This window comes from Rousettus aegyptiacus, unplaced genomic scaffold (genome assembly GCF_014176215.1).
Source record: "Rousettus aegyptiacus isolate mRouAeg1 unplaced genomic scaffold, mRouAeg1.p scaffold_m13_p_11, whole genome shotgun sequence".
Classification (NCBI taxonomy): Eukaryota; Metazoa; Chordata; class Mammalia; order Chiroptera; family Pteropodidae; genus Rousettus; species Rousettus aegyptiacus.
The window spans coordinates 14,110,478-14,135,211 of record NW_023416286.1 but is presented as its reverse complement, the minus strand read 5'-3'; the positions used below and the strand labels follow the sequence as shown (position 1 = coordinate 14,135,211).

The window sequence follows — 24,734 nt, the reverse complement described above, 5'->3', positions numbered from 1 at the left end:
TTTTTAGTTAGTGTAATAGGATTCTAAGATAGAGGGAAGAAGAGTGAGTAGTTAACCTGCCATAGTTATACAGCGTACAACGATTGTTTTTAAAAGAATTTTTAAAGTATGTGATGAAAACTAAAATTTTGTCTTAGTGAATTTTAAACATAGAAGTAACATGAGAGTATATTCAGAAAAGATATCACCAAAAAATATATATGTTAAAATTACTTTCACTATTGCATAAGAGAAGAGATAATTTTTTCCTCATTTGTGTTTAAAACTTTGTCGTGTGACAAATGGCAGGGTAGAGAAAGATGAGGTCAGAGGGGCTAAAATATGTAGGATGACTGATGATGGGAAAGAATTAGGGCCAAGATATTTAGGAGCTCAATAACGTCAAATAATTGCTAGAGCGAGGACAATAGATATATTAGAGTTCTCCAGAGAAACAGAACCAATAAGGTATTTTTAAAAAGATTTATTGTGAAGAATTGGCTCACATGATTATGAAAGCTCTGAAGTCCTACAATCTTCCATCTGAAAGATGGAAACCCAGGAAAGGCAGTGGTATAATTTAGTCCAAAGCCAAAGGTCCAAGAACTAGGGAGCCCATGATGTAAATCCTAGTCCATGGGCAGGAGAAGATGAGAATTGTCTCAATTCAAACAATGAGGCAAGAAAAAAAAGGGGAGGCGAATTCCTCCTTCCTCCACCTTTTTGTTCTGTTAAGGCCCTCAATTTTTTTGAACAATGTCCACCTATATTGAGAAGGACAATCTACTTTACTGATTCAAATGATAATCTTGCTTGGAAATACCCTCACAGACATACCCCAAAATAATGTTTAACCAGATAGCTGGGCACCCCCTAACTCAGCCATGGCCATTGCAGTGGAGTAAGTAGTCTGAAGGTCAAAGGATAGTGGTTGAACGACAGGGGATTTGAAGTTGAGATTTCAGAGAAGATACAATTATTGGTGATGACAATATCACAGGTGTAATTTTGGGAGTAGATATCCATGTTATGGTGGAGAAATAAAACACTATAGGCAAGGAGGTTGAGAAAGTAGAAGGCAGGGTAAGGGTGAGTCATCCACGGTGATGCAGGGTCTATTCAAGCTTTACAAGCCGCTTGTGTGGCAGCCATGTTGGCTTCCTACCCTTCCATCCTCCACATCAGCCATCCTGAGACCTACCTCTGACTCTTAATTTTCAGTTTCCATAGGAGGGTGGAATTTTGGTTAGACGAGTGAGCCTAAGTGACAGAATGCACGGGCTCTGGGACCAGGCAGAGTATAAGGGGACTGGTGGACTGGCCCCAAGTGGGCAGAAGGCCAGGCAATAAGCCATGTGGTATTTCTCCATAGCCCCTCAAATCTTCAGTGAGTTTACAGAACTCAAAATCAGTGAGTATGTTTGAAATCCTTTTTGAAAATGGTAAAAGAGATAAGCCTCATTTCTGGATTTGACATAAAGCCAAACGACATCACACACAGGTGTGAAAATTTAGAAGGAAAAAAAGCATGAGAAGTAAGGCCCAGGAACTTTCAGAAATCATGGGAAGGACTTGAGGGGCTGTAGGTCCTGGGAATGTGTCACCTGTCCAGAGTAGCCATGCCTGTGATAGGCAGTAAGGCATCAGCTATAAATCTCCCATATGTCCAAGAAGGTAACTTGGTCTCAGAGACATTAAATATTTGTCCAAGATTGTTCACTCGCTAAAGTGACAGAGGCAAGATTTGAATCCATTCCCATTGGACTCCAAACCTGTACTCTTTACCACCCTCTGGCAATCAGGGAAGGGAAGCACCTCTACTGGCTTTTGAAGGCCGAATGAGAATTTTCCAGGAAAAGGAGAAGATAAGAGGAGGGGACATAAACTTACTTTGTGATATTCCTGCCCAAAAGACATAACATGATGACAATTATGAAGAAACATCAGACAAACCCAGACTGAGAGAAATTTTACAAAATAATTAGTCTTTCAAGCTCATGAGAGACAAAGAAAAATTGAGAAACTAACCTAGATTAAAGGAGATTAAAGGGACATGACAAATAAATACAGTGTATGTCTCTGGATTAGAATACCAATAGCAAGTTTTGAATAAGATTTGTAGGTTTTTTAAGAGATAATACTATTATATCACTGTTTATTTCCTGATTCTGATGACAGAACCCTGATTATATAAGAGAACGTCCTCATTTTTTGAAACTTTCCACTAAAGTATTTAGAAGTAAAAGGACATCATTTCTGCAATTATTCCCAAACACCTCAAAAGCTCAAACATCCAGATGCAGAAGTATTGGTAAGATGTTCACCTTTGGGAAATCTAGGAAAAGGAGCTAAAAAGTCTTTGCACTATTTTTTGCAACTTTCTGTAATTTTGAAATCATTTCAAAATAAAAGATTTTTTTTTAATTATTGTTAGAGCTAAGGACTGGGGGAGAGGAAAAAAAAAGGAAGAGAAAGAGAAAGAGAAAGAGAAGGAAGGATGAGGGAAGCCATTTCCCACTCTATTCCTTCTGAACACATACAAAACAGTGACAGGTTATTTTATAATGAAAGTATACTCCACGTATGAACACCATCAATGTTGCCTTTGTCATAAAGTTTTTAATCTGATAATGCCTTTAAAACTTTCTCTTTACTTTCATTAAGCAATTTAGTTGCAGGAAACTAAAGACCCAAACAAATTGCTTTAAAGGGTCGGTGGGTGGGGGGACAGCAAGGAGTGGACAAGCAATCCTGATTTTCCTTTAGCTCTTGCATGGGGCACAGGGTCTCATCTCTGACTGTGGCATTCTGCTTATTGTGGTGTGCTTGCTCCTCTACTGACACCTGGCTTCTGCTCCCTCATGTGCTGGCCTGTTTGTGATCCTCCAGTCCACCCCTTTCTGCCTCATGATTTTTCAGTTTGAATTCTTACTGCTCATTGCCTATCTATTAATAATTTAGATCTCAGTGAATAGGAATTTGATTGACTAATCTTATCTTCCCACCAGGCAATGAGCTGTATGTCCCAGGTCAGTTGAACATTAGACGCCCTTTGATCAGGAAATGAGGGAAAAGGACGAAATATGGGTACCTGAGCCACAGGGGCTATAGACAGGGCAGTCTCCCTTAGAAGAATTTGTGGGTGTGGATAATGTTCTTAGGCTCAGCCTGTCAAAAACAATCTTGAACACTTTAGTCCTCTGAGCTGACCCAGAGAAAAGAAACAGTACAGCATTTGCTGTTTCCATCTTTTTATTTTTTAATCTCTCTCTCTCTCTCTCTCTCTCTCACACACACACACACACACACACACACACACACACACACTTACTGCCTTTCTTTTATTTCAGTTTGGTGCTGCTAACCCATTTCATGTGTTTTTTCCTTCTCCAAAATTGGTGTTTCTGTCCTGCCATCCAACTCCACAAAGAAATGTACTTACTTGGGAGTTGTTTTTCCTGCCACTATATTGGTTTTGTAAGTCACAATCACCAGCTCCACATTTAACCTCCTGTGGCTTAAAATTGAAAAAATCGATCATTGGATTTGATCACTTGCAGGGTCCTTTCCAGCTCTAAAATCTGTGGTTCAGCAATTCATGAAAAATAGGACCAAAGACCTCAGCCAAAACTGCCTAGCCTTCTAACTAGATTTAAAACATTTTGAGGCAAGGCTGTGTTGCCAGTGCCCTCTTGTGGAAAGATCTTACACCTAAAATAGCCACGGGGCCTTGAGGAAATCACAAAATCAAAACACGAAATCCTTAGATCATAATAATTAACATTGGATTGAGGTCTTCCCAATTGCCAGATGCTGATCTACGAACTTCACGCATATTACCTATCTTAATACTTTCAGCACCCTGTGTGATTGGAACTCGAGGCTGAAGCAACTTATCCAAAGTCATACTGCTGAACTGTGCATTGTAGGATGTTTAGCAGCATCCCTGGCCTCTACCTACTAGATGCCACTGGCAGCCCCCCACTTCCCAAGTCACAACAGCCAAAAATATCTCCATACATTGCTAAATGTTCCCTTGTTAGGTAGCTAGTCAGACAAGAGCAACAGGGGGACCAAAGGAATAGGGGCCTAGCCTAGAGACCGCCCAGAGAACACCCCTAAGTTAGTAGAATTCTAGGCACACACATGTGCACTAGGCAGTTATTTAGCAGCCAGGAGTTAATCAAAATGACCTCACTTGCCAATCACCTTTGGAATCACGCATCACAGAACTAGTAAATATAAAAGCCAGTTTTGAAATCCAAGTGGTCTAGATCCAGAGTCTCTTAACCTTTGTACTCAGTCTTCCGCCACTCCCACTGCAGGTCTAAAAATAAAACTTTGGGATCCTCTCCATTAATGTGATAAAGACACTGTAGACTTACCAGGAAACCACTCATGGTACATCGTGGTGCTTTATAATGACAGGAAAAACAGAAAAAAACCAATTCTTCCTTTTAAAAATGTGACATGTTGTTCTTACAAGAAAATGAGATGTTGAAATTGCAATCTGATCAAACACCTACCCAAAGGATGATTTTCTAGATAAGGACAACAATTGATTAACTGTTTCTCTTCCCACAGAGACACAAAGGTGAGCTTGAAATGCTAATGATTTGGGTAGCTTTGATGTGCATGCTTCTTTGCTCAAGCATTGTGATGTGTTAAACTCAGAGGAATGCTGCCACCTGTGGTAGAGATGGATGATATATATATATATGTATATAATATATATATAAAATATATATATAATATATATAAATATATATAATATATATTATATATATATATATTTTCTCTTTCCTAAACAATGTTAACAGTCATAGAAATGAGGAGAATGAAGAGATGTTAATGTCAACTAATCTCCCTATATGAAGACTTGATGTCTAGTTGCAATCATGGCCAAAGACATAATTTTGTTTACTACATTCCTTCATCTTACATTAGAGCATGAACGTACTTTGAGGTCTTCTCAATCGCTATGTTGGTGCCCATATAATAGGCTGTCAACTTCTCTCAACTCCACTGTTACCATTGCAATTCCAAGAACCATTAGCTCTCACCTGGACCTAAAACAACCTATAACTGATCGCCTGGCTGCCATTTGTTCCTTTAAATACTCCCTTCACCAGGGTGTTTACTTTCAAATGTACTGCAGAGCACAGTACTCACATATAATCTCCAACCCGTTCCTGTTGTATAAAGAATAAAATCCAGACTCTTAACATGGCATTGGCAACTTTATGTGATCTAGCTCTTGCCTGCTCCTTGATCCTTCCCTGAGTCCCTCCAGTCATGACCTTCCTTCTGTTTTTTGAACATAGCAGTTTTGTTTGTACCTTGGGTCTTTTGCATTTCTATTCTCACTGTTAAAGGATGCTCAGGCCCCAAACCTTTGCATTTCTGCCTACTCTTTGTCATTTAATACTCAGAATCAATATTACTTCCCCAGAGAGACCTTCTTTGGCTACTCATTTTAAAATGTAAAAGTTCAGTATCTACTACATAATAATAGATGCATAATAAATAGTCATTTTATTCCTTTACCATATAGCCAAAACTCTGGTGCTGTTGATACAGAAAAAAAAATAGGTATAAAAAATCATTGTTTAAGTCCTCACCTGTTCCTAGGTCTGAGGTTAGTATAGGACTGGGAGAACACATTAACCTGTTAGCTTAAATTAGTATAGCTGGGAAGGCTGAGGAAATAGTTATAAGGGGGTGAGTTTGGCTTGTGTCAGTGTGGGGCCGAGTTCATTGGAACAAGAAAGCCCCAGAGGATCTAGTCAAGGAACAGGGCTAAACCAAAAGAAGGCTGGGGTCCATCCACAGACCCCCACACTTATAGTTACCCACACCCTGGGTGCTTCACTGCTACCACAAATTCACACTTTTAAAGACAAGCATCTCTGGATTACCTCAGCTTTCTCCTCTCAGGCTAAAACTCAGAGAGGGGTCTGAGGCATAAAAGCAGCAAAAATAAGACCCTTCATGAATTATAAATCACCTTCATAATGTCCTCATCAGAGCAGTCCCTATGAGTTTATGGAGTGTCTGATAGAAGATAACACTTGAGTGGTATTTTACAGGTTGCAAATGTTTTCACATAAAAGGTCTCAATGGTTACTCATTACAAGCTTTACAGGTGAGATTGGATAATGGGTCACAGGTCTATCAAGCAACAAAACCCAATTTTATTCCCAAGGCATGAAATATGTTGGATACTTATTTTTTGCACACCTGGGGCACAGCAAGAGGGTGCTTAAAAACATAAATTTTCTCTACCTAGAGCTCAAGTGAACAAGTCACTAAAGAAATTTGTTATCATGGAAAAGTTACTGAGCAGCCTTAAATCACTGGCGTGTAAATGTAAAGTCAGTGTGCACACCTTGCCTGAGAAACAGGTGTATTTTACTACTTGCCAGAGTTAGAGTAGTAATCACACTCCAAACGCTAAAACTGAGCACTCCAATTATATACGATTTATTCTGCAACAAATTTTCACTTAGGCAACCCTCTTAGATATACGAAAAATATATATTCATTTTCAATCCCTTAGGAATATAATTTGGGTTTTGCTGCTTGCTAAATCTATGATCCACTAGCTATATGTTGGCATGTTATATCAATTCTTTGAGCTTCCAAACCTTCATGTTTATAATGACATTAACAGTGTCTCACCTATAGGGATTGTGAAAAGTTATCATTGAAACCATGTATGTGAAAATATTTGAAACCTGTACAATGTCATTCAAGTGTTATCTTCTATTAGATACCCCATAAACTATCTTTGATAATCTAGGTGAGCCTAATCTGGTCAGTGAAAGGTTTTAAGAGGAAAATTAAAGTCTTCTTGAGGAAGAAGAAATTCCACCCATGGACTGCAGCTTAAGCTCTTGCCCAAGAGTTCCAGCTCTTCCCGATGGCCTGCCCTACAGATTTTAGATTTGCCTAACTAGCCCTACAATCATGTAAGCTAATTCTCTACCATCAATCAGTTAATTAACAAACAAATGTGTGTGTGTGTGTGTGTGTGTGTGTGTGTGTGTCTCCTATTGGTTCTGTTTCTCTGGTGGAGCCCTGATTGGTACAGTAACCAGGAGCAGCTTCCTCCCCATCTGGTGTCATTTTCCTTCTTGAAGCCTTGCTCATCTGTGGTTAGTGATGCCACAGTACCAGGCAGGGCAGCCTTTGGCACGGAAGTCAGCCGAGCAGTTGGGGAGTACACTGACATTCTAATTTTAATATTGGCTTTAATAGCAAATCCAAATCTGACTTTCTATCTATAGATCTATAAGAAAAAGACCAAAAATTAAGCGAGAAATTGGCAATGAAATAGGCAACACACAAAATAATGTTCCATGAACATATGCTAAGATGCTCAAAGTGAATTAAATTGGCGAAACATCATGTTTCATATATCGACAAAATATTTAATAGTAGTAAATATGTATGGTTTATTGTATATCAATGATACCTCAATAAAGCTATAAAAAAAATAACAAAAAAAAAGAATGGTGTTTGGGAGATTGCCAGGAAATGGAAATTCTCAAGTACAGCCAGAAAATATAAAAATTGATTCATTATTTCAGGAGGGCAAATTAGTAACATTTATAAAAACATTAATTATACTCATAATTTGACCTAGCAGTTCCATTTTCTAGGATTTATCTTAGGGCTAAATTTCAAACTTGTGCCGAAGGAGCAGATAGAAAGAAATAAAAGAAGGAAAGAAAATTGCCATTCTAAGGAAATAATAAGACTGATGAATAAAGGCATGGAACATTGATACTAGGGTATTTAGAATACCAAAAATTTAGACAAGAAAAAGAGGATTAGTCAAATTATAGTAAAACCACAAAATAGGATACTATTAAGTATTAAAATCATTATCTGATTCTATGTGAATTGACGTAGAAAGATAACAAATATTATTGAGTGAGGAAAGTATATTACAAAACAATTTGTTGTATAATCATTTTTGGGGGGAGATGTAAAAAAATAAATAACAAAATAGGTATAAACTTTCATACTTTTTGGATTTTAAGAATGAAAATAAATGACTTTTATAATAAAAATAGTACATTACCTTTCCATTTAAAAAAAATTACAATAAACAATAGCAAATAAATATTGTCATCCTTCAAGAGGGAGCTGCCTTTACAATTAAGCAGAAATTGGACTTAGGCTCTAATATATTGATTTAAGACTTTCTGAGGCTCTGACTCCCAAGATAAATACTTCTTAAGAATGAATACTGGGAATAACTGTTTTTCCTGAAAAAGCCTGATTTTATCTCAGGGGTCTGAATCACATTCTCTGAATTTGCTGTGAAAAAGTTTAGGGCCAAATTTTTGTTCTCTTTAGCAAACATGAAGCATCTTGCACTTGCATTTTGCATTCTGACTTTCCCCCCAAATTCATAGTACATCTTCTCCTCTTATTTTATCTTCACCCTAATTTTCTCACTTATTTTTACCTTAATAAATAATTCATTTGGAAGAGACCGGGCAAAATGAAATAGATGATAGAAGCTTCATTCATCATCAAAGTTGTGACGGAAACATGGAGCAAACAGCCGGCAGAGTCACCTGGGGTCTAAATGAAAAGAAGCTTTATAACTAGGGAGAGAAAAAAGAAATCGTCTTATGACAGAAGGAGGCAGGAGGGGGCAAAGACACAAGAGTGCCCAGTCCTGAGCAGCTGAGCGGGACAGAAGCTGTGGCAACTGCAGCTGGCAGGTTCAGACACCTCTTAAAGGGACCATGTCTACGAGTGGACTTTCGTGGTGAAGGACTTGCTCTCTGAGCACCAGCACCGGGTCAGCTCCTCAGTGAGTACCAGGGGATTACTGAGCTGTCAGAGCAAGGGCCGGAGGTGAGTCTTTCTTCTTGGAGGAGTGCTGGCAGTATCTACTGTTCCTCTGTTGAGCCATCCCTCCTCCCAGTGTGCCAACACACAGTGCCACCATAGCTGAGACATCATCAAACTGTATAACAGAGGTCACTCTGCTCAGGGAATTCCCTGAAACTCTACCTCCCCTCATTGGCCCACACAAGTAACATCCGGTTGTGTTCTCTTGGAGTCCATTGCTCCTTGCTGAGTAGTGCCAAGACTCACATTGGTGGCAGCAGGCCTTGGTTTCTGGAGTGGTTTCTTGAGGCAACTATAAGCACAGCATCTGTAAATTGCTTGCTGAATTTTAACAGGTGGCCCTGCTGAAGGCATAGGCTGGTGCTAAACTTGACCTGCAGCTGAACCCCTCTCAGGACTGTGCCACTGGACACCTACTACACAAATCCACATTAATAACTATATGAAAGACAGAACAGAGATCCAGGAATAATGGATTTAAGCAAGGTAACAGATGCAGAGTTCAAAATACTGGTTGTAAAGATGCTCAATAAACTGAGGGGAAGTGTTAATGAACTTAATGAGAACTTTAACAAAAATATTTAAAAAAACATAAAAATGGAAATGGAAATTATAAAAGGGAACCAGTCTGAAATAAAGAATACATTATCTGAGATGAAGTATATATTAGAAGGAATCAACAGAGTGGATGAAGAAGAGGATTGAACAACCGATAAAGAGGATGAGGAAGCCAAGGATGCTCAATCAGAATGGCAAGAAAAAAGAAGCCAAGAACATCATAATAATTTAAGGGGCCTAAGGGACACAATTAAATGCAAAAATATCCATGTCATAGAGCTACCATAAGGAAAACAGGAAGTTAAAAAGTTATATAATGATGGAAAACTTCCCTCAGCTGGTGAAGAAAATAGACATATAACCCCAGGAAGCTCAGAGAATCTCAAGAAAGAGAAATTCAAAGAGGCCCTCACAAAGACACATCATAATTAAAATGTCAAAAATTAAATACAAAGAGAGAATCTTAAAAGCAGCAAGAGAAAAGCAGTTAGTTACCTACAAGGGAGCACACATAAGACTGGCAGCTGATTTCTCAAAAGAAACTTTGCAGGACAGAAGGGCTTGGCAAAAAGTATTCAAGGTGATGAAAATCCAGGATCTACAACCAAGAATACTTTATTCAGCAAAGCTATCATTTAGAGTCAAAAAACAAATGAAGAGTTTCCCAGACAAATATAAGCTAAGGGAATTTATCATCACCAAGCCAGTATTACAGGAAACGTTGGAGGGGCTTCTTTAAGAAGAAAAAATATGTATCAAAAATAGGAATAAAGATTGGTAATAACTACATATCTATCAACAAATATCTCAAATGGAAAAGAATTAAATGCTCCAACCAAAAGATAAGGTGGCTGAATGGATAAGAAAATAAGATTCCTACATATGCTTCCTACAAGAGACTCATTTCAAATTAAAAGACACACAGACTAAAAGGAATAAGGTGGAAAAAGGTCCTTGATGGACCTAGAGGGTATTGCGCTGAAGTAAGTCAGTTAGAGAAAGAGAATTACCATGTGATTTCATGTACATGTGGAATATAAAGAACAAAATAAACAACAACAAACTCATAGAGATAGAGACTATTTTGAGGCTACTATACAGGAGGGAGGGATGGTGAAAAAAAGGTAATGGGATTAAGGAAAATATATGGATAGATACAAAATAGTCATAGAGATATAAAGTGTAGCATAAGAAAAATAATAAAAAATGTTATAAAAATAAGTAAGGGGCAAAAGGGGTACTAGATTTACAGGGGTGACCACTTTATGAGTTATATAGCTCTCTAATCTGCTGTACAACTGAAACTAATGCATTATTGTATGCCAACTAAAATTGAAAAAAACTCATTGAATTGTACAATGTAAATACAAGCAACTAATTGCCTATTATATTTCAATACACATGGGAAAAAAAAAACAGAAAACCATTCATTCAACAACATGTACTGAGTAGCTTGTATGTGTCAGCTTATGCTAAAACAAGATGAAATATACATGATATCTGCTCTCGGTTTATTGGGAAGAAGCAGTTGTTACAAGTAAACAAATAAACTAATTATAACTTGTGTTAAATTCTACAGTGAAAAAAAACTTGGTGCTGAGTTGGAGACAAGTAGGAAGAAGTCCCACTGAGATAGAGGAGCTCAGGGCAACTGTTCCGAGGAATTGAGCTGAGTTCTGGGGTAGGGAAGCAGCCCAGCATTTGAAGGTGGGAGGCATGAGAAAAGAACAGAGGACAGCATATGGAAATGCAGAGTTTTCATATCTTCTGGAAATGAAGAGAATACCAGTGTTGGTAGATCACAGCCATCTAATGAAAGAGAGAGGCTGGGGTAGGGCATTCAAGATCTTGGCAGCTGGAGTGAGGAGTTAGGGTTCTGAAGGCATTTTTCAAGTACCCTTAAATGCTTTTCTGAGTACTAACAGAAATATATGAGAAAAAAATTTTAATTTGTTTTTCCATAGCAGCAGTTCTCAAGTATGATGACCACAGGACCCCTTTACACTCTTGAAAATTATTGAAGACCTGAACATGCTTCTTATTAGGTAGACTATATTTACCATTTTAGAAATTAAAACTGAGAAATTTTTAAAACACAAGGATATGCAAACTATACTATATTCTATTAGCTGATGGAGAAATGATGTCATTACATGTCATGCGGCCTATGAAATAATCAGCACTTGTGAGAGCAAAAGAATAAAAAGGAAAACAATGTCTTAGTGTTATTGTGAAAATAGGTTTGACATCATGGACCCTAGAAAGGGTCTCAGAGATGCCTTGGCCCACACTTTAAGAATTACTACCCTATAATAAAAATATTCCCCTGGCTTTCCACACCTCCCCCTACACTCTATTTGTCTTACTCTATTTGGGTCGTTATAACAAAAATATATATACCATACTCTGGGTGGCTTGTAAACAACAGAAATTTATTTCTCACAGTTCTGGAAGTTGGAAGTTCAATATCAAGGCACTAGCAGACTCAATGTCTGGTGAGAACCCACTTCCTGTTCTGTGGTGATGGGCAGACAAGAACCTGTGGCCTCCATCATGTCTGCAGTACCATGTTGAATGTGAATATAAGGTCTAAAGATGAATATTTCTTATTCAACAAATGCAAGTCAACTGCTTCTGGTGTTCAAGGGCTAAAACAAAAATTTGTTCCAAAGCTGAGGAAACACAGTGCTTTGTAAGTCTTCATATGTTAATGTCTGATGTGGCTGTTTCCTAAGGGGCTTTTAAGAGTAACTTTTTACTAAGAAAGTTTTAATCTCTTGAATATAGCATCCAGAGCACTGAATGATGCTCCCAATGAAGTGAGACTCCACAACATTCCTTTTTGTAAGAGTCTATGTCTCTTAACCTCAGCATGGCTTCATTGCCACAATTCGATCCCTACACCATTGCCAAAGTTAACTTTCTAAAGATGCAAACATAGTAGTCTCCTGTTAAAATCTTTCATAGATAGTGAAACATAGAGGTGAGGTATAGAACAATAGTCAAGAGTGTAAGATTAACTGTGTGGACCTGAGAAAGAAGATACCTACTAAGAAGAGCTCCTGGTGGTTAACTGAGCTCAAATTTAAAAAACAAAGCCTGGCAGCCATTTCTACACAGTGGCATCTCATACAAGTCGTATTCAGGAAAAAGTTTGCACTAAACTACCTGTCTCTGCCCTGAACTGACTTCCTGCACTCTGTTCCTGACATCTGAGCCGGCCCATATAAAGTCCCTGGAACTGTATTTCAATCAATAGCACCAAGGCTTTCCCTGTCTATTTAGAACTGTTCAGCTATATCTCCAACAGCATCTTTACTGACGAATCAGAGCAGCTCCATTTTAACCAATCAGGACAGTGACTTTTGGACCAATCAAACTGTGAGGGCTCAAAGTCCTTATTTGTACGAGAATGGACCAATCAGGGACCAGATGTGGTGACTTCTGCCTATATAAGTCAATACCCCTCTGGCTCAGGGAGTGTACTTTGTCTTTCTACTGAAGACTGCATTTCCTTGGCTGGAGCTAAAACACCAAAGATGAAACAACAAAGGTCACACCAGAGCAGAATGGGCAAGGCAGAGCAGAGCTGTCTAGCTGGAGAGGGGCCTCATCTCAGGGCCTGCTCACAACCACGCTGCTTCATAATTGAGCTGAACACTATTAAGCTGTTCCATAGCTGCCCTGTATCGCAACTGAGCTGTTTGCTTGCACTGAATAGTTTCCTTCTTTACTGTAAATTAGTATCTGAATTAGCACCAATGACCTATCAGTTGACAAACATAAAAAAAAAATGTGTAAGCTTGAGCTTTTCATAGAGATGGCAGCCTGAATGCACAGGTTTACTTTTGTATGTTTCTGAGCCCTTCTAATGCAACAGTAAAACAACTGCTCAAAAACAAGTTAAGGGATTATTTTAAAGATATAAACTCACAAAAACAGAAGGATGAGGGCAGTGATATTAGTAACAAAACTTTGAGAGCTGGAAAAAGTTGGTGCATGTGCTGTAACTGCCACAATTTTGGCCCACCTCCCCTTTTCTGCTTTATTTTCTCTTTGGCAGGGAGCTGGAGTGGGGCATGGGGGTGGGAAGAGGTGCTACAGATCCACAGGGAGCCCACTTGGATGAGCTGGCCTGAGGGGATAAGAGGCAGGGGTAGGGACATCCAGGATAAGCCCTATTCTGTTTGACCACCTGGCACTAAAGCAGAAACACCATGTCACATGGTCAGCAGCTTCAGAATGAGGAGGAAATGTAGTGTGGTTAGCAAAGTTAACCTAATTAGAATCAAGTTTGGTCAGGAAAAGGCAATAAATTCTGCATGTGTTTGTGCTTGTATTTATGTGTATATGGAGTATTCCCTGGGATAAACGTTGGGGGAAATTCTCCAGAATTCTAGGACTATTCCACCAAGAAAGAAAAGCATTTGGCAGTTTGCGGTATGAAGTCTTACCCACTCTCTATCCAGTGGCCTGAGGAAGAGCTACTTACTGGAGCATTTTTATAGAGTCATGCCTCAGAACCGAGGAGAGACTGAGAAGCTGAAATCAGAAGCTAATTCTGATGTGGAAACTGTCAACTTTTGAGGTTTTAAGCTCTTCTAGAGCAGGCACTAGATCTGATTCACACCTGTGCCCAAAGCCTGGCACAGATGCTTGGTAATAGACTTTTAAATTGACTTCAACTCAGAAGTCACCACTGAGTTGCTGGGTGTTTATTGGTTACCCAAGAAGCAAAGACTCAGAAGACAGGGGACAGAGACCTGAAAATTAAGGTCAGTCTTCCTGTACCATGAGAGCTCCATGCATAGCCACACATCATTAGCTTCCCGAGTTGGTTATGGCCACCAAGAACAGTCCCTTGTGTGTAATGACTGGCCAAAAGGTGGCCTGTGTCCTGAAAACTTGCCAGAGCATAGTCAAGATGCCATGTTAGCTTTCAGGCCACCGTGAATGACCTTAGCACAGTACTGGTGTCCACCAAGCTATATACAGGGTTCAAGGTTGCCAGAAAAATATGAATTATACAGGTCATACTTATATTTAAAACTTATTCTCTATTTATATAAAATTCAAATTTAACTGGGCAGAGGGAGGTGGTATCCTGTATTTTTATTTGCTAAATTTGGCAACTCTAATAGATCTGTGTCCCTACCCACATCAATTTTCTCACCCTAAGATGGGGCTCAAAAAGCCCAAATGAAACAGCCAATCCAGGCTCTGACAATGAAAGAAGACTGGTTGGGAAGTGACTCTAAAGAAAGCCAATAGCAACTTACGTGTGCCTTGAGAGTGAAAATGACAGGTGTTAGGTTTTTGTGCATATTAGTATCAGAAGAGAGTAATTATTCCGAGTTATATCTACATTGTACTTTACGTTATAGCACTTTCACTCATATGATCTTATGTATCACAGCAACCCTGCAAGATGGGTGCTATGTCTCATTTTCCAGATTAAGAAAAAAAAACTCAGAGAAGTTTAAGATCCTGTTCAATGTCACATAACTTGAAAGTGTCTGAGCCTTCAAATGTAGATTTCCTGACTGTTAATTCTCTGCTCAGTGTTCTCATCATTCCCACGGGCAAAAACAATCATGCTTACATCCCAAAGATAAGTTTTCAGATGTAAAGGAAACCCCTAGAAAAGCTGATATTATACTATAAAGGACTCTTAGGGTCAGATGACCAGGAGGGAAAGAGAATGAGTCAGACGTTTGAATTATACCAGGCTTGAGTCAAGATTAGAGAAGTGGTTATTTAGAAAGGAAAAAGGTGATGGACTGGGATAGATGGAGTGGCTCGAAGGCCACATGATAAATGCCAACTTTATATACAAAGTAATAGACAGGGTACTAAGTATTTTTAATAATTTACATCACTTAATCTGTACAATAGCCCTCTGAGATAGGTTATCACTATTTCACAAATAAAGAACTTGAGTCTCAAGAAATTCAAGAAATCTACCACACATCACAGAATCAGAAGTAAAAAGATCCAAATACTTTTCTGACTCTAAACTCTGGGTCACTATAGTTCTGTATCCCAAGAAAAAGGATGGGGTGATTTGAGAGTGCAGTGAGGGAACTATAGAAAGGTTAAGAGGAATTTCTCAGAGGTGCCTGATGGGAAAAAGAGTGGAATCGTTCAGGAGGTCATAGAGGCCACATCCAATAGGGAACTGACTTGGGCCATGATTTCGGACTTAATGTTAAGGGCAGCAGAGAACCTTAGGAGGTTTTAAGCCAGGGAGATAAAGGATCCACTTTATGTCTTTTATGAAGATGACTCTAGCTGCTGTGCGAAGAATAAACTGTTGAGGGGCAAATATGGGATCAGGCAATGGCTAGAAGGCAATTCGTTAGGTTGAACCATATGAAATTGCCATATTGTCAACTCGAGATGATAAAAAGCAACCCAAAAGAGAAACGAGGGCTTGGACTGTTGCAATAGCAGTGGTAGTGGTGAGAAGTCATCCAAAACATTTTGGGGATAAAGCTGACAGAATTTATTGTTAAATCTAGGGAGTGAAGGAAAAGGGAAAATAAGAATGACTCCTAGGTATTTGGCTTATGTGGAGAAATATGATGTGGTTACTTATTTTTAATGCAAAGGAGAACAGATTTGTGTGACAAATCCTTCCCCTGCTTGCTCATCCACTTGACAACAGGCATCAGGACCTCTTGTATGAGTCAGGGAAGGCTAGGTTAGTTTATGTTGCTAAAACAGACAAAATGAAATCTCAGTAACTTATGAAATAAAGATTTACTTTTAGTTGTGCAAAGTCCAACACAAGTGCCACACTTCCCAGTAGCTCTATCAAACAATCACTCAAGGATCTGGGATTTTTCCATCATGTGGCTCTTCTGTCAGGCAGAATGCTTTAAGGCCAAACTAGAAGTTATATGCATCATTTCCAACTTTTATTTCATTGGCTACACTTCAGCCACATTGGCTCACCCAGATGCAAGAGGACTAAGACATGGAGTTTAAATGTGTGCCCATGAAGGAAAGCCAGATATTGCTAGACATGCTACCAGTTGAAAACACACAATTCTTGGTTTCCTTATAGGCCCATGATTAATGGAAGCCACTGTCCACTAGCTTGATGTAATAAAGTTTGTCCACTAGTTACTAATAAGCCATTTTCTATTGGCTGTTGATAGAAAAGCTGTCCCCAGAGCCTTTCGCCCACAGTAGTAAGGCAATGTTCTCTTGTTTGACTTTTGTGGAGTCCATAATGCGCAGAGTACAGGAGAAAGAGTTCAGATCTGGGTAACTGGAGTCAAGCCCTTGCCCAAAGACATCCTTATATGTCTAGCAACAACTTGCCTAAATAGCCTATTGAATGGCTTTATTAACTTTTACTTAAGGCTGGAATTTATTTAAAGTGAATGGGACTGAGGATGAGAACAATATGATGAAGGTTGGGAGGTGACAGAAGAGATACTTCTCAAATGAGCAATTAGAAGCTTTTCTACCTCTGCCTGGCTGGTGGCAGAAAAGCTCTGTGGGTGAAGGGTTGGTTTGCAGGCCCCTGTCTCTGAGGGCCAGGACTGGTGATCTAATGCATCCAGGCAGCTTCTTCATCTTGCCTGCAATAACACAAACCTATCAAGGAGGAGTTTGGGACTTCAGACCCTGCCACCAGTTCTCAGCTGGTTTAACATTAGCTGGACAGAAGCCTCTAAGTCATGAGCATTCTGAGTTCATCTCCAAAGAAGGATGAAGTAGAGAACTGCATCATCTCATTTGTCAGTATTCTTTATAAGCACGCTTCCTTAAAACAATAATTTAAGTGCCTCTACCTTTAAATAAATAATTCCCCAACTGGCTTGAAAAGAGGAACCATAGCTCCTTTTCTCATACGAAAAACTGAAATAGGGCTTCTACAAGTGATATCGCGGTAGACAGACAGCAAACACGAATGGAAAGCCCCGGTATAAAACTGAGAAAACAAGTTCCTTTGCTTCCTCACACATGTAAGGGTAGCCCTCCTAGCCTAGAAGACTGAACTGAGAATCTAGGAGATTGATCATAGAGTTGAGGCAAATTCTGTACTTTTTTCAGTATTTTTTCAGGCTTCTGCCTGGGTCTCCAGGCATTTCCTGTCCTAGGGCGGCCCCCTCATCCTCTTCCCGCCCTGTTCCTTCTCTTAGGCTCCTGCTCGTCCCATATCTCCTGCCTGAGGTCAGTGTGCATTTAGATCCTAGAACTCAGGCTCTGCTGTGGCCTTCCTGACTATGTCCCTCCCCACAGGTGATGGGACTAAAGCCAAGAGACATACCCATCCTAAGCCCCCACCCTTCCTTTTACTTTCTTTTTTTCCCCCACCCCTTCTTTTAGACAGTGCTCTGGGTATTCCAGAATTCCCTGCTCGATAGCCCCAGACCATTTATAGGGGCTGTTCAGGACCTTTTCCTTGGTTCAATTTTTTTCTTCTTTTTCTTTTTCTATGATAACATTATATTTAAATTTAAATTTATTTTAATTTAGTTTAGTTTCAGATATACAGTACAATGCTTAGACATTTATATAACTTATGAAGCTATATCAATCTTTTAAAGGTGAACTGTGCTGCCCCGCTAAGACCAAGGGAAAGCCAAGGGCAGCTGCTTGTGGGATGGAGCCAGAAATGACAAGAGAAAGAAAGCAAACCTTAGACCTTCACCAATGATCCCTGAGCCATCACGTTACAGAGCAGAGCACCAAGGGCTCTGAGAATTTGAATTTCAAACCTGCCTAGCTGGGTCCTGGTGAGGGTATATTCATCACAATAAAAAGATAAAACATATTTTGTTTAATTTTTAAATACTGAGTTATATAATATGTGGGCCTGCATTTGTTTTCTTATCTAGGCTCCATAAATGTTAGTAGTAGGCCCTTCCCCTTCCTGCCTCCCTTTCAACCTTGGTCATTTTTCAACATATTGCACATGTTTAAGAGCACCTCCCCTCCTTAAACTCTAATATTTGCTTCTACCCCATTATTGCAAATGGAAGGAGCTCTCAGAACTCTTTGCAGCCATTGATTCTTTTTCTGTTCTCAAAATTCTCCCAAAGCCCATGACACTGGATCCTCCATGTCTCTTTTGCTCACTTCTCCAGCCTCTGAAGATGAACCAAAGCCTTCCTCTCCCCCATGATCCCACCCATCCTTTTCACAACTCAGAAGCTCTGGCATCCATTTTTCCCAGACCCTATTCTTAGATGACTGCCAAGTTTTCCTGCAGAGGGCCCACTGCCTGCTCAAACCTCTATCAGTTGTGTCCCCTTTTGGTTAACAATGCTACTCTCTTCCTTTACTACAGCCCTTGTCTTCTGGGGCAACCCCTGCCAGCCCCCAACCCCCAGGCTTGATGTCCAGCTACTGTGTCTCCTCCGTGTCCTTCCCACAGGCTGGGATTTGGGTGAAATGAATGAGGCTGAACTGGGCTTGTGGAGGGTAGGATTTTTTCACATTAATTTTTAAAAATTGTTTGAAAATGTAATTTCTCTTGGACACCAAGTTTTGGGAGTTCCCTTGAATTTTATGCCTGAGATGAGTGCCTCCATCTTTTCACTTTAGTTGCTCCCTGCTTTTTCAAGCATACCTTCTTTTCTGTTTCCCCTTCGACAACCCTTGGGCATCAGCCTCCATTCCCTGCTCTGATCCATTCTACAGTTGGACCCAGCATTTTCTTCCTTGAGTTTATGTTGAGTTGTGCCCATTTCTTCCTTAAAATTCTTCAAAGCCTCCCTGTCTCCTATAGAGTACAAACCCCACCATGCTCACTGGGCTCTATGTTCTGGGCTTTGCTAACCTTTCTGGCTTCATTCCCATACAAATCCCTCAGTTATATGCTGATCTACTCGATATTCCTCAGAGAGGTCTATTTTCTACCTCAGTGCCCCTATGCTGCTCTTCCTCTCCTGGAGCCTTTTCTCTCTCTTCCTTTTAATATGGATTCTGGTCGAGGCTTCAAGGATAGGTTTCCACAACCCCTCTTGGAGTGTCAAATGGGAACCTGTCACTCCTCAGTGTTTCGACTGCTTCAACCTCAGAACAAATGCATTCTAACTTCCATTTTTCATACCTGTCACCCTGCTCCTGCCAGCCTCCCTGGAGGTGACTGTGAACACCTTGATTGCAGAGTTTATGCCTTGTTCCCCACCCCCAGTGCTGGACAATAGCACTGTCAAGTTACTCTTTGGTGCCAGTTAAAGTTTATACTTTCATAGATATTCTGGTTCTCTCTTTTATGGCCTGTATAATGGCTCTTTCTCCACAGCAATGTGGATCTTTCCCTCTGCCTAATGGTTGCCCCAGTGATGTCTCAGTCATGACTTGAAAATGGAATCCTGTTCTTGACTGGCTTCCAATCTCTTAGGACTGTATACTCTAGACACCTACAGCTAAGGGCTACAAAAGTCACCTGCCAATGGTCATTCACAGGCAAAGTTATTCCACAGAACATCACAACACCCTCTATTTAACAGCCTCTCTCACCCTCTGAGTTCCTCTGCATGAACCCGGGATGGGGACAGGCCATTAGAACCTGACCCCTGGTACATGAAGATGCCATGAGTTGGGCCAGCAGTGAGGTCAACTTGGGGCAGCACTGATCCCAATCCAACCCTGTGCAGACAAGGGAAGGGAAGGGCCTTCATAATGCTCACAATCAAGGTTTCACTAGAGATTTGTTTGAAGATATATCTCAATTTCTACTACGTCTGAAAATCAAGATGGATTCATCTGCTTTTTAATGAGGTAATAGCCAGCATCCCTCACCCCCTCCATGATTCAAACCACCTTCCAAATCCAGCTCTCTCCAACCCTTAAGAGCTGAGTAGAAAAGGTAGTAGTGTTCAACTGCTAATTTTCTTATTGATATAGATAACCATAAATCCATGGATGGTATAGGTTTTTATGTTGTTATTTTTCAAAGTCCATTTTCTATGTCTTGATACCTGAAGGTAAGAGGTCCAATACTTAATAATGCCCCTCATGTGCCAGAAACTGTGCCAGTTCTTTTACACATGCTACTTACTTATCATTTAACCTTCCTAAAAACCCCAAATGGTAGGTGTATTTTCTTAGGGCTTCCATAACTAATTACCAAACTGAGTGGGTTAAAACAACAGGAATTTATTCTCTCATAGTTCTAGATGATAGAATTCTGAACTCAAGATATCGTTTGGGCTGTTTTCTTCTGGAGGCTCTGAGAGAGAATCTTCTGCAGGCCTCTCCTCACTTCTACTGGTTACCAGCAATCCTTGATGTTCCTTGGCTTGTAGATGCATCAGCCCAATCTCTGCCTCTTTTACATGGGATTCTCTCTGATTTCTGTGTTTATGTCTCTGTCCAAATTTCCCTCTTCTTATAAGAACAGGATCCTGTCACTGAACAGGATCCACCCTAATCCAGTATGACCTCTTCATAACTCTATTTCCAAATAAGGTCACACAAATACAATAACCTGGAATTAGAACTTCAACATATCTTTTTGGGGGACACAATTCAACTCATAATAGTAGGTATCATTCTCACCCTCATAGTAAATTGAGATTCAGAAGATAGCTTATAGAAAGATACAGAAAACAAGTGGCATAATTCAGTTTTTAATTTGTCTAGACCTAATTACCACCACTTACTGGGCCCCTGTTAGTACCAGACCCTCTGACGGGTTCTTCATTTTTATCTTTAATCCTTGTATAAATGGCATATAGTTACTGTCTCCCATTTTATAAGCAGAAGCTCAGATAATTTAAGTAGCTTGCCTAGAGTCACTCAGGTAGGAAGTGGCAGATCTGAGAATTTAATAACTCTCACCTAAGTCAACACACCAGAAAGTCCCCTGGTAATACGCCCTACCTGCAGCTGAGGATCACAACTATAAAGAACGTGTTACTAGAATTTTCCAAGTGAACTGTGTGAAGGCAGAAAATTGATCACTGGGATCACAGAACTGCAACTTGATGTCTTATGGTGGGCGATGATGAGAACTATCAAGGAAGTTGTACAGAAAAACTATGCAAGGAGTAAAGCCCGTTAAAGAGCAATACATGTCACAACTACTTCCCTACAGGGTACTACATATGGGCTAAGGTCACTTCTCTGTTCTGACATGCACCTTACTGAGAAGGAACCTCTACTACCATGGTGGGGAAGAACCATGTCTCAGTCAAACCTGTATAGTGGTTATTTATTGTTCCATTCTTCCTCAAAATAAAAAATCAAAAGCATCATTTCCTGGCAGCTGCTGTGCACTCTTCCTCAACATCAAAAATGTGTCACACACATACTGGCCAGTGTGTAACAAACACAGCACCTGAACACAAAGACCTTTAAGCAATGCATAAGTCACAGCAAGTTCAAGTCAATGCAAGGCAATATGAGAGAGCACTTAGCCCAATGCCGCTAACTTTTGTTGGAGCAGCACTTACAAATTTAAGTTGTTTTTGCTCACATTATTTCAAAAAAATACCACACAAGTAGAGGGTAGGAACATGGACTTTGGAGGCAGACAGACTTAAATGTCAATCCCAGCTCTACCAGGCACTACTTGTGGGAACCTAGATGAGTTATTTCTCGTCTCTAAGTCTAGATTTCTCAACCTGTAAAAGTGAGATATTGACATGAACCTTGTAGAGCTGAATAATGAATATCAACATACCACTCTGACCCCTGATTCCTAACAGGGAATATAAACTATGGGTAAGAATAAATCATTGTTTTAATTTGACCTTATTTGTCTTATCCCAGGTGACTAAATTCTGTTTAAAAGAGACATGGCTTAAATAATAAATGGGAGCACAGCTCTGGAAGAGGCATCAGGTTGGGAAAACATGTAACAGGATGAAAAAACACCAGACTGATAGGAGACACTCTTTCTTTTCATGTGCTCAATATTATCCAACTGAGTAACACATACTACACAGATATACACACACAAGGCTATGTGGGGTAGGAGACTACCTGTACCACTTTATTGCCTGTCTGTGCTGTTTAAGAAGTTCATTCAGTGCAGCTTTTGTTAGGGCATGTGAATCCTGGGAGATATGACACCCATATTCCAGACTGAACGCATGCTAGGAAGGAGCCCTTTCTCAAGCAGGAGAAAGTATGCAGGAGGTAGAAGAAAAAAATAGTCTCTTATATTTGAAGAAAGCATCTAGGGAATATTAGGTAAAAGGAATTCGTAAAGGTTTAGTGATTCACCTAACCTTGCTAATTGATGTCTATAATTTCAATGTTATTACTAAAGTCACATTGTTATTAACAATATTTTCCCACAGCTTATTTAATCTTAAGATACTTTATGTTCAATTTTATATCTATGAGACAAAATCCTAAAGGGCAGGGATGAGTTTTTACTCACCCAAGCATCTGTTGACTTAGTGTGTGGAAAAGAGATGACAAATACAGGTTTGATTTGTGCCATCTGAGGCAATTGCTTCAAACGGCATCTCCACACATAGCTAAGCAACTCAAACTCACGTTGAAATATATGCAACTGCTGAAGTAATGTGTACTTACTATACAAACCCTGGAATAACTAAAATCTATAAGACTGATATAATTACAAAATGGCATTTAAGTGGAAAATGAAACCTGAGCAAAGAGATTTGGGGTTATACTTTTGTTCAATGAAAATGCCAATCTGTTTCACAAAACAAGCTTTACAGGAAGATGAGCTGAGCAATTCATCTTGTTAGTTAAAATTCATAAAAAAATAGATTCCAACATTAGTTAAATACAACTATTCAAATACAAGTATCAAAAAAAAAACTTAAAAAAACAGTAGCAGCAATAATATTGAACATGTATAAACAAAATCACCAGTAAAACCACTATGCTTAATAACAAAGAATCTGCATACTTTTAAAATATTAAATAATAAGAGAATATTGTCCATTTTTCTTAACATATGATACTTAACTAAAACAATGTTGTCAATAATAGACATGAATAGGTGTTATCTTAAGGCCCGTTAAATAGCTTTTGTCACAGCACTCAGGGGCATCATGTTGCTGCAGAGGGCAAACTTTCCAAAAGTCTCCTTCTAGCTGTGATCCTTGCACACCGGGGGCATTCGGAGGCCCGGAAACACTGCTTGTGAAAGCAAGCTCTGCAAGCTGCAAGCAAGGGTGAGAGCCATCAGCAAAGGGCTATCTTGTTTCCTTATATACATAGACACTCATCCTCATCCTGGGGAGAGAGGAAGTCTGAATCCAGAAACCAAAACTGTCCAAAAAGAAATCAGACAGGTTGAAACTAAGAGGGATTATGTCATTTCTAGGAGGTCATGAACACGAGGTTCAGAGAGCCTGATGAATGGTTGCTGCTGTGCCCCCCAGACTTGCCCAGGGCCATTCCCTCAGCTACTGAGAGTACTGCTAGCCCATGGCTCAGGAAGCTGTGTCCCTTCTCTGGAAATGGCCCTAATTGGAGAGAGCTGCCTCCTCGAGGTCATATCCCCTTGCTGGCACCAGCCGGTCAATGTGGGGTTTAAAGACTTGGCTGGCTCCTTGTCCTCAATTTGGGACAATGCTGAAGATCATTCCTGCTTCAGAAATCCCCATGAGATGTTCTGGGCCTTCACCGAAACTGAGGCAGGATAGTTAGCCTAGGGAAGTTCTCCCTCCCCTCCAGGACGTGGCTCTGGAGTTTTTCCTCAATCCCTTACTCAGCCCCTCTCCCTATTATGATTCAAAAAGTGAGACCCCTACATGAGAAACAAGCCAAGGCCAGGAGACAAGATAGATGGCCTTGGGCTGCCTCCTCCCCTCAAGGTGGCATGGAAATAGGCCAAGACCTGGAAGCAAGTTGGATATCCTTGGGACAACCCCTCCATCCCTAAAAACACAAAAGCTCATAATTTAGACAGCTCTGGGCAGACTCTCTCTCTGAGCTGCCCTCAATTTTCTTCTAAGTGTGTACTATCGCTTTAATAAGCACTTTCCTGCTTGCTCTTTGTCATGACCTTGAATTCCTTCTCGAGGCATAAGACAAGAACCTAGCCACTGGAGCTCCGGGGTCAGTGTCCCTCTTTGGACTCCCACCATGTTGAGCTCTCCAGCATCACAGCCACGCCACAGTTCAACTTCTCCCTTTGCCAGATCCCACTGCCTTCACACCCCCATGGGTGTTGAGCCTGATATCGTGGCTCGGCGAACTTTCTGCATGGAAACCCCTGCTTCTCTGCTGGGGAACCCATCCTGTAATACTGCCTAATGAGTTAGGGGAAACAACACTTGAGTGATCTAAGAAGAGGACCTGCTCACCTCAAGGGTGAAGGCAGAATTAATCACCAGCTCTCTCCCATGAAACAGTGTAGAGGGTCC

General features: G+C 40.1%; 1 protein-coding gene across 3 annotated transcripts in view; it reads right to left on the bottom strand.

Annotated features, from left to right (window-relative positions):
- Nucleotides 1-24,734, bottom strand: part of RUBCNL (rubicon like autophagy enhancer) — an 87,770-nt gene that overhangs the window by 27,443 nt on the left and 35,593 nt on the right. Inside the window, exon 14 of one of the 3 annotated variants that reach the window (XM_016123603.2) lies at nucleotides 16,040-23,525. The exons of the other annotated variants lie outside the window; for them this stretch is intronic. Within the exon in view, the coding sequence (XP_015979089.2) occupies nucleotides 23,413-23,525 (113 nt within the window). The 3' untranslated portion in view covers nucleotides 16,040-23,412. Of the gene's footprint in view, nucleotides 1-16,039; nucleotides 23,526-24,734 lie in introns of those variants that run through there. 3 annotated transcript variants of the gene reach the window in all.